Source organism: Raphanus sativus, chromosome 9 (genome assembly GCF_000801105.2).
Source record: "Raphanus sativus cultivar WK10039 chromosome 9, ASM80110v3, whole genome shotgun sequence".
In the NCBI taxonomy this organism is placed as follows: Eukaryota; Viridiplantae; Streptophyta; class Magnoliopsida; order Brassicales; family Brassicaceae; genus Raphanus; species Raphanus sativus.
This window is the reverse complement of record NC_079519.1, coordinates 21,647,352-21,667,750: the sequence shown is the minus strand read 5'-3', so window position 1 is coordinate 21,667,750 and position 20,399 is coordinate 21,647,352. Positions and strand designations below refer to the sequence as shown.

Below are 20,399 nucleotides of genomic sequence, written 5' to 3'. Positions count from 1 at the left end.
ATCTATTTATTGCTTACCTTATTATATATTTATCTTATATGAACTGGTTTTTTGAATATATTTTTGAGTTTTTAAAATAACAATGGACAAGAAAAACAAACTATTTGTATTCTTGTATTTATTAATTAAGTATTTCTATGTGAGACGGTTAACATTAAACTTTAAAGCCTTGTTTTTATGATACTATCTTTGTAAATAAATTAGTAAGTTACTACAAATTTTTGTATCATCGACAAATATTTTAAAGTCTTAGGGAGGTGTACTGAATCTGAAAAAATTTAAAGTGTTTTGATTTTGATGAGTTTTTAGATAATTGCAGAGGAATTAGAGAATTTGGAGTGATTTTTGTTAAAATACTTTAGAATCTCATCTAAAATAGTGAGATTTTTATTTTTATTTTTACAATTAAGGAGCTCCAACTTATATTGTTTTCAATAACAGTGGATTTCAGAACGTTTTATAAAATGATAAGTTCAATAACACTAGAATTTAAAGTGTTTTTTTAATCCACGTTTGAATAACAGTAGATTTGTTATCTTAATACAAATCACTTCAAACTCTTACTTGAATACACCCCCTTAGTGAGATAAACTAACATAGGATCACAAGAAATTTCTTCAAGATATAAAAACAATAAATAAAAATCAAAATAGAACAAAATCATAGAGCTTAATGTAAAAATCATGTTGAGTAATGAACATGTAAACTATTCAAGACTTATTATGTGTAGCTGTTGTGAAAATTTTCTCTTCGTTCTGCTAAAAGGTCCAATTGTTTTATCCGCGTTATATATATCACTTGTGACCATGACTTATACGACTTCAATCCTTCACATTACTCTCCTGCTACCTCTTTCAACTTATGTAGCTTATTTTGCGGTATCCTCGGAAAAATCATGGTGCTCGTTATGGTATCTAACACTCAATGTAAGCAGATTCAATGGACCATACTAGGAATAAGTCTCTTGGTTTGGGTTAAAACCATAATGTTCTGAGATAAAATGTCCAGCTACTGGATGCACTCTGCCTCCAACAAACGTCGAGAAGATTAAATACGCAAAATATTTCCATCCCAAGAAGAGAAACACAGATACATCTAACCTATCTGAATAATAAAGTTGACAAATTCCCAATAACGGGTGGTTTTGGTTTGATGAATAATGGTATAAGAGCGTAAAATAAGAGTTGTAACAAATCCCAAAATGTTTTGGCAAATATGTTTGTTACTAAGTGAGCTTTGGTATAGGTTGGCACGTCCATATCAACACTGTCTACTCCTTGGAACCGGTGATGCTGAAGATGGTATTTTTGGAAGGTCACCGACATTGATACACAGATTGGCAAAAATAACTGAACTATGTTTGGCTTGATCCTTTAAAAGGGGTACGTAGGCAGCTTTTCATATGTTCTAGTTCAAAATCAATAAAAAAATTCGTATCGTTTTTTTGTCTTGTGTTATCGAATTTCGACTCAATTAAGTTTAAGGTTTTAGGTGGCCAGAACTAGGGAACGCGCTGACAGCTCTTGCGATCAGAGATTTTACACCATTTTGTAGTGATTGCAATGCTCTTACTCGGATTCAAAATAAAGATCTAATTTTTCTAAATCCGTTTTGTTATCATTGTGTATTTTTCCGCATTTATTTGGTCACTTGTAGTCGGCTCTCGCAGAGAATCCAGACCTCAAGGAAAGTGGGGTTTTCTTTGTTTTCCTCCGTTTACGGAAATTGACAGTGCAAATTTCGGTTCCCACAATGAATTATATCATATATACTACTAATAGTTATCATTTATTATTAAGTTAAGATAGAAAGATTTCTTTGACAACATAACAAAAACTATATTAGTAAGAAGATTTTGTTGATACGGTCAAAATTTTGATATGGTAGATATATCAATAAACATATTTTACCACAAATTTAACAATTGCATAAGAAATAAGGACTGTTGCATTAATTTCGTAAAAAATCAATATTTGTATAAAGTTTAGTAATAAACTCAATTTGTGAAAAGATAATAAACACACAAAACTAGACACGTGTTTTCATGCAAACAGAAAATGTCCCACATCGGAGTTTGGACAAAGGATGAAATTTAACTTCTCCTTTAAAAGGTGCATACTTGGATATCATAACTTCACATGAGTTATAAGTTGGCTGATTTTGGTTTACCTCCACTTGGTGTATAAGAAATCAGCAAGTATAAAACTATATTGATCTCGTCAACTAGGTTGAGGTCTTATAGAAGGATGTATATCATGTGTGTTTCATTGGTCACATTACATACTTCATAACGATTTTCTTCCAAGTAAGTAATATATTCATGCCACCTTTTACTTTGATCAATTCTATATTCATTTTTGCATTAAGATATCACTATGCATTGTGGTTCAAGCAATACAAATGATTCAAACAGCATTCACTTAAAAAAAGAGCAGATGATAAAGTACCCTCTTCCATGATCAATTTTGACGATTTTGATTGTCCTATGTGTACTGAGAAACTCATTGCTCCGATATTCCATGTTACATTCTGAGAACATTGAGTTAGAAAGATGATATTTTAGATTGTTTTCCATTTGCTATTGTTTTCTTAAAGTGTATTTTACAATTTAATGTGATATCTCAATCTTTCTTTTTGGAATGTAACTTTGGTTATTATTCGTTGTTTTTGTGTGCCAGTGTGATAGTGGCCATTTGCTTTGCTCTGTTTGCTGTCTTAAATTGAGGAACAAATGTTCTTCTTGTACTTTTCCTATCAGTGACAAAAGATGTAGAGCTATGGAAAAGTTCTTGAGATTCATATCCCATGCTCTGTGCTAGGTTGCACCAAAGTTTTATGTTATGGAGAACTATCAGCCCATAAAAAAGAATGCACATTATCTCTTTGTGCATGCACCAAGCTGCAAGTATACTGCCTCATACAAAGATATCAACAATCAATATTTTATTGGCCACCAGAAAGGTTCCTGCTTGGAAAGACATATGCTTGATATGTTTACATCCGGCATGTCTTTTATTCTCGAGTTGAACATCAACGATAAGGTGTCAATTATGTAGGAACATGAGAAGAGATTATCATTTTTATTTCAGTGTTTCGGAAATCTGTGTGGTGTGTATGTAACTGTACTACACCATCTAATCCAGAAGTCGAAGAGTTTTTATTACCATCTCTTGTATAATATGGGTGGAAAAAGTATGATTACAAATCACTAAAAGTTAAAAGGATTCGTAAAGTGAGTCTTCAAATCTCTCAAGACAATTTCATGTTGATCGTCAAAGATTTTTACATGGTGAATTATTGAATATGGAAGTTTCTATCAAAGGGATCAACGAAGTACAAGAAAATATTATTGAATATGGGAGTTTCTATAACATGTGATGTCAACCTAAACCAAACATAATCTCTCATATAAATTATTAATTGTAAGAATAAAAATAATCTAATAATAAAAATTTAATTTGAAAGTTATACTAAGTTTAAATGAATGCAATTTTCAATGAAAATATAAATAAAATAACTAATTAATTTTGATTAATTTTATATTAAACAAATAAAATGTTATAATCAGTAACTTGACATCAAATAAGTTTTATAATTTAAATTTGAACAAATAGTATAAATCACACAATTAATCAAATGAATTAAAGAAATTTTATTAAAAGCTAATAGCAAAAACATTAAAATAATTAAAAATAAAATAAAATAATATATTATATAACTCTCATATTTAATGTAAATAAAATAATATAATTATATAGTTTTCAAATACACTAAAATAAAAATGTTAAACCACTACTTATCAAAAAAAATTATAAAACATATTGATTTTGTAAATTAAATTTTGTTAAAAATATTCTTACGTTTTTAAAACGTATATCAAAATTTAATTTTAGTTAAATTACCGTTAGGTACGTCATATTTAAATTAATAAAACAGAAGATGTAAACCATATCTCACATCCATATCACTTTTTAGATTAATGAAGTTAAACTCTTGATGTTAATTACATAACATCATTAATTTGATGGATGTTGTTATGCATAACTTATATTTCATGTAACTAGGTATACATTAGTTTAATCTCCATGGCTAGCTCTGGCCAAATTAATTTATGTTGTCAGCAATCAGTTTTCCTTATTTCTACTTTGTCAAACCCAACTACAAAACCAAACCTTACTGGTAAAAAAAAAACTAATGACAAACCATATTAGAAATCAAAAGAAGACCCTATTTGATGGCAAACAAACTTCAATGTTGTGAGATCAAAACGAATTAGATTTCAGCAAACGTCAACTCAAATCAGTTTGAGATCTCACATTGACTAATTCGTTCATGTGATGTATATCTTCAAACACATTATCATAAATAAAGAGGATTAAGAAAAATAATAGATCTAACAGTGATAAAAGATGAAAGACCTTGAGAAAAACCTCAGTACCAAAGAGTTCTTTGATCTGATTCTGAGGATAGAGAGAGAGAATCTGACGTCTTCTTGAAGCTTGAGGCTCATCAGTGTAAGACCAGAAGAAATCTGTAGCCATGACTCCTTCTTCCTTTGATATACTCTCACGTCCTCCTTTTCTCATTCTTGTTTATTATTTTGTCTCTTTCCGTCCCGTCGGCTTCTTATTCTTGCGATACGACGGGCGAGATAGACATGTGGCTTTGGAAAGAAATGGAGGTGCAATTTAGGAAGATGGTGCAACAAAGAAACGAAGAGAACGTGCACATGCACGTGTGAGGTGTATGAGGGAGACAATTAAGCCAGTAATATGCAGTTGTTTTCACTGCGACTGGTGATTTTCTTAATGATTTATATTAATGATACATCTTATTTTGTTTTTATTTGTTGCAGTATAATAGGATTGGGCTGGCATTTTCCAGTGTTCTTAAGGCTCTTACAGTTCAATCTTATAACTTTTTATCAATTGTTTTTTTTTGTAAAACATGCATGAGTTTTTGCGTGAAAGAAAAAATGTTTTGAAAAAATTAGCATGTACAACGCCAGCCTTAGATTTAAAAGCGTGAAATAATTCGGGACTGAAGACTAAATCATTTATACATATATTTCTTTTTTTGTAAACAAACTTTTTAACCCGGTTGAATTTAGAGGAGTCGCAAGCCCGCGTATGTATTCCTTCTCTAGGACATTCAAATAGATCATAAAACATAGATTCATATCCGCGTTAGATAAACAAAATAAAGTGACTTATTTTCGCATACCAGAAATATCGAACCTGAAACATGTTAGCGTCTCAGGCCCGTCCACTGCCACTTGACCACAAGACAAGTTTTACATATAATTCTTACTAAATTTGAAGACTAAAAACTTTTATATATTAATTACTCTGTTTTCCTAACTATGCAGGAATTGGTCTGAACTTTTGACAAAATTTTAGGATGTGGGTTAAAAATTTGTAGAAGTGAATGGCGGTAAATCCCATTCCATAGACTATATTTGAGAAGTGATTTGTACATGTGTCATCACTACAATTATTCTCAACAAAAAATGATGACATGGCTTAAAAGAAATATGACATGACATCGATCTAATTGTGACATGTAAAAATTTCTATGTTAAGATTTATGTTTTTGGTAAGATTTCTTAAATATGGTAATGACTATTTTCTGTGTACGGATTCATATTTTTTGCAAAGTTTCATAATATAGTAATAACTAATAAATTTTATATCAAAAATATTATTTTTCAAGTATCAATTTTGGTAAGATTTTAGAAATATGGTAACACTAATAACTTTTCTATATCTATTAAAATAATATAATTATATATATAAATAATAATTAAGAATTTAATTTTTTCACCAATTTATTATCAAAATAAGTGTAGTTATAATTATATATTTATCAACTTATATATGTTCTTTATATTAATGTATATATTTATTAGAACTAATTTAAAATAAAAGTTAACTGAATAAAATATAATATGAATAATATAACTCTATACATTTTTAATTATTATTATTACAATTTAAATAAAATAAATTTAAAAATTTAAAGTAAACTTGAATAAAGCAAACTAGAAAAATTACATTATGGTTTTATTTTTTAACTAATTAAATTTAAATTTAAATACAGAAAAATGAAAATTTGTTTATATAAAAATATTTTTAAAACTCCTAGTAAGTATGTATCCGGCTAATATATACAATAGATTTTAGTTGCGCTTTCAATCGAAAGACCGTTGTTTCCAAGTCTCTCAGCTAGATGGATGCTTAATGCTTCACATGTAATACAGTTTTAAGTAATATATAAACTAAGGTCAGCAAAACATGTACCAAAAAGACTATGTTTGAACACAGTAGTGTAACATAGTCGTTGTCGGTAAATGGTAGAGTCCATACTTTCCGAAGAGGATGAAGTAGAGAGTCTAGAGACCACGTTATAGTTGGAACAGGATGATGCATAATAGAGTAATATTTAACCACCATCTAAGAAAAAATATGAAAGTAAACTGATACCGTTTTATTGATTTGTTTCATTTAAATTCCAAAACATTAATTAAAAACCAAAAAAAAATTAGCAAGGATATTGGCATTTGCACAATCTAGTGCTGCCAATGCTCTCACAAAATCCTGACCCACCAGGATACTTTTGACCACAGTTTTGATTGCATGCACTGCTGCATAAGCCAGCCCCACCATAGCATTGTTTGTGCTTTGGAGGATTTGGTGATGACGGTCCGCACGTGTAATAGCACGTGCATAGTTGGTTTCTGTCGCAACTCGCTTGGCCCGTTGGTCCGTGCTTAGCTTTGCATCTCTCATCACACTGTAGACAACTACCTAGAGGGTCTTGGCACGTGGCTGCCTTCACCTTATTAGCAACTATAAAAAATGTTCTTTAGTACATGGAAAATAAAATAAAACCACTGATAGAAACGTTTGCATCTGTGACAACTACACCGCCTAATTATTTATAGATAATAATAATAATACTAATAATAATAATAATAATTTTACCGGAAGAAAACATGACAAAGAAGATGATGAAAACCACGAGAGAAAAAATATTCTTCATCTTTTCTATTTTTTGCTTTGATAATGGGTTGAGACAATGTACTGGTATACTATTGGAACATCTAGTTGGTATATATATTAAGTGTAGTGCACCCACACCAATTTGATATGTAATGATGATTTGTTTCCAAAGAAATGGTCATTTCTGCTGAATGCTGAATATTAATGGTACCATCATTTTTTCTGATACCATCGTATTAATGTCTCAAATTAAAGTTCAAACATTTGAAGTCAAATTCCAAAATAAGTCATAAACATTTGTAGTCAAACTTCTAATGAACCATAAATGAATACTAGACGGAATACAATGATATTATTCTATGTGAATACGAAAATATTTGTAAAATATCTTTCAGCACACTGTCTTTAGACTAAATATATTTTCATCTTACCGTCATATAGCAAAGCAAACAAATCTTCTAAATTATAAATAAAAGGAATATTGAATAGTAATTACTCTTATATTAATTGAATTAGAACTGTTATTTTATTTATTTTGAGTTTTAATTATCTTTCGTCTGTGAAAAATCTATTGGTGTTAATTTAAACCTAATTTATATAATTAATTATTATTTTCAAGTGCGTTTTGATGATGACATGCAAAAACCAGCAATGATAAATAACATTACGTGCTTGTCTTCTGCCACCTAATCCCATAGCAGATTCCACAAAAAATGTGCATTTCTTTGTAGTTCGTATGTTCCTAAGCTTGTACCATTTTTTCTGATACCATTGTATTCTCAAATTAAAGTTCAAACATTTGAAGTCAAATGCCAAAATAAGTCATAAACATTTGTAGTCTGAACCATAAATGAATACTAGACGGAATATAATGATATTATTCTATGTGAATACGAGAATATTTGTAAAACTAGTGGTGTGTCCGTACTTCGCGCGGGGCTATACCTTTGTTTTTGTTTTATTTTATGTATTAGACACTTTTCCTAATGTTTCAGCGAGATACTCTATTTTGCTTAGCTTTCGCTGTGAATGATTAGAGTAAATTTATCAGATTGTCGTAGTAAAATATCTTTATCGATCATGGTTGTTTGAGATCTCGTACCTAAATTTGCTGCCTTATATTTTTCACTAACAAAGCATCCTAAAGTATATTGTAAGAATTTTGGTGACCAACATATTTGGAAAATATAATTTATAATGGAACAACGTGTCCAGGTGTTGGATGCAGTCGAAGGCATACATTTACCCAAGTATTTGAAACATGGTTTATAACCTACAGCTCAGCCAAATGTTTGTATTTTTGGCTACATAGTTGGCTATATATTTCTCATGGAACAATGGACTATGCAGAGATACTCAAAACTTTTTTGCAACAACATAATATCTTCAAGACAAAAAATACTAACATGGACGGAGGCAATAAAGGAGGAGTTGAGTGAGTTGACCCTACTACTTTAAAAAAAAAGAAGATATTTGTATTTCTTTTAAGTAAAAATGTATTGATCCCAAAAAAATTGACTCAACTTAAAATATATCTCCACAAAAATAATTAAAACATTAAAATTTAAAAACAAAATTATATAACTAATACATTTATATCATTTATTTGTTAAATTTTTGATTTGTATTAATTTTATCTCAATTTCAACTATTGCAAAACAAACTTTGGAATCAATAATACATTTTTATTCTAAACTTAGTTACATATTAGATTTAATCCCAAATTATATTAGGCCCAAATAGTATTTTAATTTATTATCAGGAATATTAAAAATAAATTAATAAAAAAAACTCCTCTTCTTCGACAAACGCGAGAGTTCGTGTTCTAGAAGCATGGTTTAGATGAATTTGAAATTGGGTTCTTTTTTTTAGTTTATACTTTGGTGTTTTGATTATTTATTTATCAAACCAAAGATGATTGTGATTCATTAAAAATATTATTTTGACTAAAAAAATTCAACAAAAATATTTAGGGTTGATGTTTATAATCTGAATATTTTTAACAGCTAGTTTCATATTCAGAAATAGCCTAATTTTTTATTAATTAGATAAATAATAGACCAACTTATTTAAATGATCCTGGTGAAAACAAAAATTGTAATATCATCATAATCAAAGAGATAAGGTAAAACACAAATATTTAACTTGAGAACTTTATCAACTTTATGGTCATTATTTTAAAGCAAGACTCATAAAAATACATCAAAGTGGTTTTATCATTCTTAGTTTGATCAATTTGGTAATTGGTTAGAATAAGATTTTTCAATCAAAACAAATATTTAAAGATGTTGTGAATGAAACTGTAATAAAAAGTTTCAAATTAGGAAGATAATATAATTATTATTTTTTGATCCTGGTCCAAAAACTTTTTTGGTTCCTCCATTGAATACTAACCAAATTGTTTATATAGTTGTTGAACTAATATGTATTCAATACCGCCTACATTCTTGTGAAAGCGTAAAGGCCCAGTGTTTTAAGACTTTGCTTCTGCTTCTGCTAACATGGTCAATGCGACTAAAGATCGCAAAAGGAATGGCATATGGGCTAGCATGAATGCAGCCCAAGAAAGTTGGTACATCAAGCCTTCTACTTCTTTCTCGAATCTTTTTTGACTCCTTGCATCTCCAATTTCGGTCTCACGCGTCTCATCACCATCAGCGCCGCTGAGGCTCGTCTTCCTAGAAGCAAGCCTACACAGAAATGAGATGTGTATGCTTTTGTTGTCGGGCTTATGGAGCTTCTTACGGGGAAGTCTCAGGATTCGTTGCGGCTAAGCTCATCCTCGATGTCAATGGTGGTTTCTGAGGTGCCAGATTTGGTTGATCTAATGTTATCGAGTTTATGGAGCTTCTTATGAAGAAGTCTCGGGATTCGTCGCGGCTAAGCTCATCCTTGTCGTCAATGGTGGTTTCTGAAGAGCCGAAATTGGTTGATCCAGTGTTGCTCTAACACCGACAAAATATTCAGTTACCATAATCTTGGTTTGTTGTTTGGGTCCATTTTTCTTTTCTAGGGATGACTTGTTAATTTGTTTGTTTCATTGAATAATTATTTTTTGAAATGAATATTCAATCGAATTGGTTATCTATAATAATAAATCAAAATGTATCAAAATATTCATAAACAACATTAAAATGTATCAAAATGTTCATAAACAACATTTTTCATAAACAACATTTTTGAAATGTATCAAAATGTTCATAAACAACATTTTTCTTTTTCTGTAATGTTTCTCTCTTTCTTAAAATGTTCATAAACAACACACATACATATATTAAAATCAAAATGCTTAAATGAAAAATAGTGGGAGGAGAGGTGGGTGAGATTTAATGATTGAATTAAAGAAGAAATTTAAGAAAGAGAGAAACATTACAGAAAATCTTGTCGGAAAAGAAGGTGAACGATGAGTTACGATGTTACACTGGAGAATAGCTCACACATAATCTTAAACATAGGCGGGCCAGACTGATGAAAGTATTAAGGTCCAATGAATTAGAAAAACCCATTGACCCATTTCTATTGCATCTAGAACAAACGCGTGAAACACATAATAAGAAGTTCTCCCATTACTTGCCACGTATCGCAATTTGGAATAAGATGTGCTGAGGTGGCTTCATGAGGAAAGTTTCAAATCAACTTTATTATTATAAATATCTTTCAGCACACTATCTTTAGACTAAATATATTTTCATCTTACCGTCTTTAGATTAAGTATATAGCAAAGCAAACAAATCTTCTAAATTATAAATAAAAAGAATATTGAATAGTAATTACTCTTATATTATTTGAATTAAAACTGTTATTTTATTTATTTTGAGTTTTAATTATCTTTCGTCTGTGAAAAATCTATTGGTGTTAATTTAAACCTAATTTATATAATTAATTATTATTTTCAAGTGCGTTTTGATGATGACATGCAAAAACCAGCAATGATAACATTACGTGCTTGTCTTCTGCCACCTAATCCCATAGCAGATTCCACAAAAAAATGTGTATTTCTTTGTAATTTTTATGTTCCTAAGCTTCAAATTAACTAGAAACTTAAAAGAAGATAAATTGACAAAGAAAACTTGAAAAAAGATAATTATGAAGCGACCAAACTGTTAGAAGGGATCAATCAACGGAAACAAGAGTTTAAAACATGCAATCACAAATATCAAGCGCCTTCATCCTTCAAAAACATCTTGCGTTGGATCAGGATGTGTTATCCAACCGTATGTCCTCTTGCATCATGAAGATTTTTTATAGATAAAGAAAATCAAAGCGTTCACAATACAAATAGAGGAAACAAATATTCATCTTCATAGCCTAAGTTACAAAAAAAAAAATTCATCTTCATCTAGTTATATATAGAAAAAAAGAAAGAGACAATCGTTTTATTACTTAGTTTAAGAATGATATTTGTATTTTTAGATAAGAAAGTGTCCGAAATTTTAGAGAAAATATCAAAGCATCGTATGATATTATCTCTAACCTCGTGTGCAAAATTCTAAGTCTCTAACCGTGGAAAGATAAGTTTCAATCAAGTTCCACACCAAACCATACACCGTACAACCATATTCTAGTTGCCGATCAGACAAATTGAATTCTACTTTGTTTAGAGATAATTTAGCAAATATTGTGAATTTGGAGAACTGCCAAAAACGAATAAGTTTGCAAGATCTTGTTTGAAATATCCCTGTCTAAAAAACAGAAAATATGTTACAAAAATATAAATACTTCAAACATTTTTTGCAGAACAAACAAAATTGAAATACCAATTCACTATATATATATATATATTGTGACTTATGTGCAGTAAGAAATTTTTTAAATCTAACTTATATTTAAAAATAAATTTTAGTAAATATAATAGATTTTACTATTTTCTTAATAATATTTAATATTATATTAAATCAACATATATAAAACTAATAAAAATGATATAAAATTATATAATTATAAAAAATCTAGCCTAAATAATATTTATAAAATTTGTTGATATATAGTAGCCACTTGCAATGTGCCCTAAACAATAATTCTAAATTACATTTAATATTCATATATAATATTTTGATTTGTGGTTATCAATTTTAGTAGTCATGTCATATTTGTTTTGTGAAACTGATTGTAAAGAAGATATATGGCAAAATCACTATGCAAATATAGTCTAAGGAATATATAAAATAATGATATGTGAATTAGTCAGGAAGTCAAACCCTTGGAAAATATTTGTCTAATTCTACTGAACATGTCATCAACGCATGTCTTCACACGTCGTAAATTTATTCTAATAACTTTCAATGCTTTTTGATCCATTTAAGTTCGATATGTAATAGATGTAAATTGAGTTTCAAAAAAAAGTAATAGATGTAAATTATAAATTAGTAGTTGACCACAAATCAAAGCAATTAGTAGGCTAGTAGCTATCGTGTTATATGTACCAAGTTAGAAGACTAAATTATTATTTAGACGATCTAACTGTTACAAGAAATGTAATAAAGTAAATAAAATACTTTTGTTTCTATCATTATGTTATTATGGTATTATGTATTTTTAAGCGGAGACTAGCACGCCTAAACTGCCGTCTATTCTAAAACACTTTTGACAATAATAATTAAAAAACGTAGAAACATATGTAGAATTGACTTTCCTTCATCTACTGGTTTCATGAGGAATCAAAAGTCAACGAATACATAAAGTTTTTTTTTCTGTTTTTGAGAAAACAAATACATAAAGTTTGATCATGGATATTCTACTACATCTTGCACTCTATCTATTACACCATCATCGCCATGCTGCATTCTGCTCTCTGCTACATCCCTTTTGAGAAATTAAATAATGATGTCATAGCCGAAAGAGTTTTACACTCCAGAAGCAAACCTGTAAACCATAAAGCCTTTTACCAAGTCTAATAAGTGTCACTATACATCAAGGCAGACACCCTCTCGCTTTTGACACCACTCAGAAGACTTAAACTATCGCAAGGATGGTGAATAGCTTTTGACTTTGTAAGCTAAACCTTATAACCTCTTTAGCCCATTGGTTTGGTTTTTGCACTATCTTCAAATTAACTGGTAATTTGACAAACCAGGCATAGTAGATCTTTCTTTCTATACAACACGGACCCACGTTCCACCACACATGGGGCAGCAATAAACCCAACGGCTGGTCCACCACGCCTCACGTTCATTCGGATTTGGCTGCTTAGAAGCACCTGGTGAAGAAAATGCAGATGTCTGCCTTAGGCATCTTATGCACTGTAATAAAGAAAACCGTCATGTTACAAGGTGCCATGGATGAATTTGGTACTGTTTGTTATCAAAGAAATGTGCAGGAAAATGTATGAGGGTTACCTTGTACCAAACTCCTTCAAGGCCAGTTTTCCACGTCGCGGTGACAACATCCCTACGAGAGCCCATGATCCCAAGATATGCACCCAAACCCACAGAAGTATTTAAACCAAAAGCCGCATCTCTTTCAGACATTCTGCGTTTTCTTGGCCACAGACTTTGGACTCGGTCGTACACATCTACCGAATGACCCTGCGTGAAAAAAGTATCATCTGACGGTAACACATCCTCAGGCTCTGTCCCGGGACCACCGAATAAATTTCTTCTATGCCATTCTTCGGATGGCGGATGAAGTTCCAACTCCCGGAGTAGAAGACCGGCAGCATCGGCTCCTCTTGGACGAGGCATGTTCTGTTTTTTTTTAAATAATGAGAACCAGAGAAGAAAAAGAGCGCTCAAAAGATAGAGTTTCCTACTGTATTTCACGAAACAGCACCAACAAGAAAAAAATGAGAATAAAAACAGTACCTGCATATGTGGTCCAAGAGCTGCTTCTACCACCTCAGGCAACACAGTGTAGTTTCCATCAATATAGTGCAGTCGAACTTGGATGTTTCCACTACCTACCTGAGAGCCAGGTAATGGATGCGGAAGCGCCGCTGTTCGCTTGCAGAGATCCATTAGTATATGGAAAAGAACTCTCACCTGGAAGATCAAAGCGTGACTAGTCAACTTAAAATCCAGTTAGTAAAATATCTTTAAGAATGTTGGACTATCAACATGGCATTTTTTTCTCAATCAATTAACATAGGGTTTTCATTATCCTCACCCATGCTGATCAGCCTGAGCCTACGTAACAACAAAAGGATTATCACGGATAACTGTATAAAATTAAAGACAATGAATACATGTGCCCACCTCCTCAAAAGTGTATCCCTGACCGGCATTCCCAGAACCCATCTTTGTTGTACGGGCAGAATTATCATCAATCCCTTTCACTCCACCATATCCTTGACCGGCAGGGTTTGGTTTAGCAGAGTTGACCTCTTCCAACTTGCTGGTAGCCCCTGTTTGAAGCTTTTGTGAACTGGCATCAGCATTTTTCTGATGATTTCGCGAAGCCTGTAACCGCTGGAAGTAACAGAATAGCAGAAGCTGGCATAACCGATGAAGGAAATGACAGTCCCCAATGAGCCGAACAGCTGGTGTTCCAGGAAATGTTCCTGTATTGATGCTTATTGGCATGAAGGTAGCTGAACCACTGATTGGGCTTGCAGTAGAGTTTGATACTCCATCATTTGAGCTACTAAATTTTGCTATGGCACCTTGCATCCAAGCTTGCATTTGTGTGCTTCCGCTGGAGTTTGTAGTACTAGTTGTAGCAGTAGGTTGCCCTGCCGCATGATTCACTGACTTGTCAGGAACAGCTGCACATAAAATATCCCACAATTTACATGCCCAGTCCAACAACACAGATAACCAAGGAAATACATGATTTATACGCTAAAGTTTACAGATCAAAAGAAAATGTAGACTTCAGAAGCTCTTCTCATTTTCATGAATTCTAACATACCCACAAGACAATAATATTTCTACCGCTATGCACCATTCTCCCATTCTTCACGCCAGAGAAAATAAGATATGAAAAAGTAAACAGCATACTGACCCTGGGTTGTTGCAGGAGAAGATGCATTTTGTGTGGGACTGGCAACCATGTTGCGATTACTGCCAGTTCCAGTGGAAGCAGCATGGCTTGCAAGTGTCCGACAAAAACTCGCATAGCGTCTCAAACGTGTAATGAAATGAGAAGCCAGGTCAAGAACAGCATCCACATAAGCCTGTAGAAGATATATAAGAAAAAAAAAAGAATCAGAGAAAAGTAGAAAATTAGCAACAAGAAACTAAGTCTGCATATCAAGATAGTGATATGGTTCATATTCAATAATATATGATCATGAACAGAAAAATACTTCGTCGACTCCGTGGAAACAATCTCTAGCACAATTCGCGAACTTAAATTGTATATGCAAAATAACCAAATCTAATTCAAAGGTTCAAACACAGCGTGTCTTGGCTGATTGTAAAAAGGAAGATACCTCATCAAAACTAACACAGTAAGGACCAGCAACTCTTCGAATCAAAACACTGAATGAACCCTTCCCAAATATTCATCCTAACATTTCCATCTCATAAAAAAAAAACATGTAGCGCCATTCTCGGACTAAGAGGTAGATATACCTGAATACTGGAAACAAGAGTAGGATCGACAGCCATTGCCTCAGGATCGGTGCCTAATATTGTCTCGCCATCTGTTCGCCATGGCTCAATAACCAACGCTGAAGGGTTTACAAGAGCTGATTCAATTCCTTTTCCAAGCATGTCCAACAACAATCTTGCTTGCATATCTAAAACCATGGCACGAACTTCCTGAGCATTGGTTCCTTCAAGTAACCGACATTTGATCCTGTCTAGATTCTGAAAAACCATAAAATTACAAGATTTTACCAAAGAGTAGAAACCAAACTTGGAACACCACCCTGCAAGGATTTTGTTCAGCTCTTAGAAATCAGATGCAGTACACATATTGGCTACTCAACCCATTAAAAATCAGATAACTACGAGAGATTTGTTCTGTTTTTTTTTGGGGGCGGAGGGGGGGGAGGGTAATGTTGATGTCTATGGTAGCGCATAGTCCAATAAAGAACCAACCAACACAAAATAGGGTCTACATGCTCATGTAACAGAATAGCTTAATACAGCTAAATTAATTATTCAAAACAGAAAAAGAACAAGGTAAACCAACTTTTATGAAGGCATAACGATATGTTACGCCAAGCAAACAACTCAAATATTTTGAAAAGGTGAAAAGATAAATGAGTTTAGAAAAACATACCGGACCATACTGTTGCCTATGTTGTGTTGAAGGAAGGGAGTGGAAATCAGCATCCATGACAGCAATCACGCTGGTCAGCGAAACTGGAATCATCAAGAAAAAGAAATGTGTCATCCGATGCTTTCAACAGTGTGTCATTCTATCAATACAGTACAAAATCTGAATCATTACGTTCTATGTCATTGAAAGCTTATCAAAAAATCATAGAGTATAATACCCTCTCAAAATAAACAAGTAGAAAATAATACTTTGAATGCCATCGACCTTATTAAAAGTGAGGATCATTTCTAAGTAAAATTAAAAATGGTTGTTCTGGAGCTAAAGAACAACTAATTTCTGAGTGAAAAGATTAAAACGCATTGAAACTTATAAGCAACACAAATTATACCAATGCCATCCTCTGCAGCACTCTGTGTACAGCCAACTGCATCCCACCAGTCAACTCCGACCAAAAGACTCCACCAGAACCTGTTCAAACAACTTGCAACCACATCAGTTTCTTTAAAAAATATAGGCTAGCGCATATATACCATAGATGACATACCTCTCAGCAATTGCCCGCTCCCACGATGATTGATCAACCTTTGATTGGTTAGGTGGAAGGGCAGGCGGAAGTAGACGAATGATTTTCAACACTGCACAGTCCTTGGCAGCATCATGACATACAGAAGCCGAGCAACAGCTCGTTGGAGAAAATGCGGGTGCAGCAATTGCTGAACCGACATTTACTTGATAGTTTTCAACGGGTGAAAAAGTTGGACCCGAAAAGATATGAACTCCACCACGAAGAAAAGCAACCGCAATTTCACCACCATGAGCAGAATAGACAATCCGTGCAAGTGTACGAATATCACTTGGCAAATCAAAAGGGTCAAAAACAACCTTGTTAGCCTTCTCACCACCAGAATTAGGCTCCCTCTGTGCATCCACACTAGGCCCTGTAGCAGCTGTTTGATGATTCTTGAAATCGTTTGTAGGTGGTATGCTCATATCCACTCTCGATATCCAGACAGTTTGGGTGGGGACCTGTCCACCAAAATTCGAAGTTGGGTTTCCAAATATCTGATGCAGTACAACAGGTTGAACACTTGATTCCCAGCGCTGTACTTTCCAACCTGTGATTGAAGGACCTTCATCTGGATCATATGGGGACATGTACTGTCCTGTAAACATAAGTAACTATAAATAAGTATCTTGGGAACATGAAATGCAGATGCATGGGATTAGCATTTGTTTTAAAGAAAACAACTCAATGTATAACTGGAAATGTTTTTTATCATGAAATCAGTATGAGGCTCAGAGAAAAACATGGACACTACCTTCAACTATAACAACTGCGATTACTGAACCACCACGAGTTGGATCAAAAGCAACAGCAGTAACTCCAGATCCCCATGTAGTGGTTGCCGCAGACTGAGCTGCAGCTTCGGGACTTACATAAGCAGAAAAGTTGGAAACTGGCGAGCAGCTAAGTGATATTGCATCGCTGGATTCTTGATCTGTAAGCTTCTTCCCTTCCTTTATCTCGGATATCAAGTATTCTTGCCAGTTGAACAAGTATGCAGCTAAAGGAGCAAAGCCTGTCCAAGCGGAAGAACTAAGGGAAGGTGGCACACGACTGCCTGTAGAGATTTTTGGAGTCGCCTGGAGTCCATTGCCAGGGCCAGGGGTCACCTCCCATACTACAACTGTTGAGGGGTTTACAATTGGAACCCCTGCTACATGCATGGCACCACTGTCCGTTATGATAGCATCAGCAGCCATAATCCCACTAGGTCCTGCACCTAAAAGACCTTTCTTTGTACTAAACCACTTTGGTGCAGTGCCTTCTTGGTTAGAAGACCCCTGGGACCAATGAAGTTGAACAGAGCCGGATGATAAAACAGAGCATACACAGAGGAAGTTGGGCCACCGAGCTGCAACAAAATGGTCAAGAGTCAGATCCGTCACAGGAAGTGAAAGAAAATGCCCGAATGCCAAAACATGGAAACCATAACATGTTGCACTGATCTTGTTACATATAAGGTAAACAATACAATACCTATATAAAAGGTATATAAGAACCTCACAGTTAAGTGCACAGTTCTAATATATCATAATATCAATATAAAGTAGGATACAAGAGTTGAGAAGAAGAAAACCTGAGCTTTCGGAGCTCTGTGAGAGAAATTTCTCCTCGAAAGTTGACTTTGCATTTGTACCAGAACTTGGCTTGGAGGACAACCACTTATACTGATTTTCCAAAAAAAAAAACACCAGGATAAATTTCCCAGGAAAAAACTAGAAGAGCAAACTGATGGGTCGGACCAGAAACAATATTAAATTAGTCCTTCAGAACATATATTTAGCAAAGGCAGTATCATCTATCAGTTATTCATTCTTTATGTATTCATGCCAATCATTACAGAATCGTAACAGAGAAATGCAAATGGAAGAACGCTAATATCTATCAGCTAAGCTGGACTTGAAGGAAATTTTGGTCCAAAACGTAAACACATCATCACAGGTGCAATTACTCAAAAAAAAAATAGCAAATTCCATTGCCCACCCGGCAATTCAATTAATAAACTCATGAAGGTAGAACAAAAATAAGTAACGTAAATGAGGTAAGTGAAAAAGGTTTAAACAACATACAGGAGAAGCCCCAGTCAACCACTTCGTAACAACAGCAATATCCTGACGCCATTCATGCTCACAGTGCCAGGAGGTAGCATCGTGCACTACGTTAGCCGTACCCTAAAAGACCAAACCAGATGAAGCGATTAAATGACGATGTGGTAAAAACATGTTCACACAAGTGAGATAAAAATGTAAAAGAACAAAGGACACAGGAGAATCATAGAGGTGAATCCGACAGAAAATGAGCAATAACCTGAGAAGGCTGGGTCCAGATAGTGATGCGTCCATGAAAGTTAGCAATGAGTAACGCACGAGGAGAAGAAGTGGGAGACCATTCAATAAATTGAACAGAATCACGCGGGGAGTCTATACATGAACAAATAATCAAATTTAAATTAAAAAAAAAAACTCTTGATCAAAAAAAAAGAAGCAAAAGGTGAAATGAAAGTAGGTTACCTGCGACAACGTTAAAAACGGCAGACTCAGTAGGTCGCTCAGGTATTAAGATATGTATTGGGATCCAAAAAGGTGGAATTGCCTTGGAGCTGCTCAAAGGCGACAAAAAATTGAAAATGAGAAATTTCATCTCTTAAGAGATATAAAAAAAAAAGAAAAAGAAAAAAAAACAAACCTTGGAATCCTGGCGCATGTCTCGGAAGCACAAGCTATAGCATTCAATTTGCCACACCACGCGACAGCACTGATAATATACAAACAAGAATTGAAAAATTGAAAACAAAAACATGTTAAATCGAGGGGGGAAAGAGAGAGAGAGAGAGGAGAGTCGAGACCTGAAGTTACGGCAGAGTTCAGGGACGCTCATCTTATGAATCAAATTGGAGTTGGGCTGTTTAAGCGTAACGCAGAACACTGTGGCGGGGCTCACGGGATCAACCTCCATCTGATCCTCTACTTTCTCTCCTGATTTCTCCTCGACGACGGTTTGATCCCTAGATTCAGCCCCCTCCTCCTCTATCTGCTGTTGATTTACTTCTTCTTCTTCTTCTTCTTCCTCCGTAGCAGTAGCAGGAGCGTCTCCGATGCTGTTACCCAGAGAAACTTGCTGATTCATGTCAGCGAGAGAAAGCAATAAAACCCTAGTCTTTATAGACAAAGAAAAGTCGCGATTGAAGGCGACAGAAAGCACTGTGCGTGTAGAGAGAGAAAGAGTTAGTGCGTAGAAAAATCCAAAATCCCAATTTCAATTTCACTATCCAATTTTTTTTTAGGGTTTGTGTAATGGTTGTCGCCGGGATGACCAACCAATTAGAAAGACGGTGAGTTTGATGAATCAAACGCTGTGGTGAAATTTTTTCACAATTTTAACCCTTTTTTACCTTTTTATTGAGTTTTGAAAAATTCTAACTATTGTCGAGTTTTTGTAGCAAAATAAGTTATTAAAGAGGAAAATAACAAAAATGTTTTATTTAATAGCTAAAAGAACATTTATACCATTGATATATAAATGCAAACAGAAAAAAATATATATATTTTTTATAGTTTCAAGTTATATGTTTTCAAATTTAAAATTTTTATAAATTTTTTCTTTTTGAAAACTTTCTTTCGAAAATCATTTTTGTTTTGTTTTCAAATTTTTTTTTTTTAAAATGCTTT

General features: G+C 33.4%; 4 protein-coding genes across 5 annotated transcripts in view; 1 reads left to right on the top strand and 3 right to left on the bottom strand.

The window, feature by feature from the left end:
• Positions 1–20,399, top strand: part of LOC108823417 (allantoinase) — a 39,188-nt gene that overhangs the window by 9,498 nt on the left and 9,291 nt on the right. The window lies entirely within an intron of this gene.
• LOC108824973 (sphingolipid delta(4)-desaturase DES1-like) lies at positions 707–4,586 on the bottom strand. Its single transcript, XM_056994889.1, is given in 7 exon segments — positions 707–786; positions 789–891; positions 893–1,098; positions 1,101–1,136; positions 1,139–1,344; positions 2,120–2,169; positions 4,323–4,586. Coding segments are annotated over 7 exon segments (945 nt in total).
• Positions 6,541–7,041, bottom strand: LOC108826892 (defensin-like protein 183). The gene is made up of 2 exons (XM_018600235.2): positions 6,984–7,041; positions 6,541–6,848 (listed from the first exon to the last, which is right to left on the bottom strand). The coding sequence occupies exons 1-2, from the start codon at positions 7,039–7,041 to the stop codon at positions 6,541–6,543; spliced, it is 366 nt and encodes a 121-aa protein (XP_018455737.2).
• LOC108827801 (mediator of RNA polymerase II transcription subunit 16) lies at positions 12,618–20,016 on the bottom strand. 2 transcript variants are annotated; one of them, XR_008938550.1, is made up of 17 exons: positions 19,577–20,016; positions 19,417–19,485; positions 19,242–19,330; positions 19,039–19,151; positions 18,801–18,902; positions 18,308–18,398; positions 17,486–18,082; positions 16,711–17,329; positions 16,555–16,634; positions 16,167–16,249; positions 15,512–15,748; positions 14,940–15,111; positions 14,192–14,700; positions 13,802–13,978; positions 13,337–13,684; positions 13,003–13,240; positions 12,618–12,863 (listed from the first exon to the last, which is right to left on the bottom strand). XR_008938550.1 is itself a non-coding variant. In XM_056993968.1 (16 exons), the coding sequence occupies exons 1-16, from the start codon at positions 19,855–19,857 to the stop codon at positions 13,094–13,096; spliced, it is 3,714 nt and encodes a 1,237-aa protein (XP_056849948.1). In that variant the 5' UTR covers positions 19,858–20,016; the 3' UTR covers positions 12,618–13,093. The 2 variants fall into 2 exon arrangements, 1 of the variants encoding a protein (XP_056849948.1); XM_056993968.1 differs by having other exon boundaries at positions 12,618–13,240.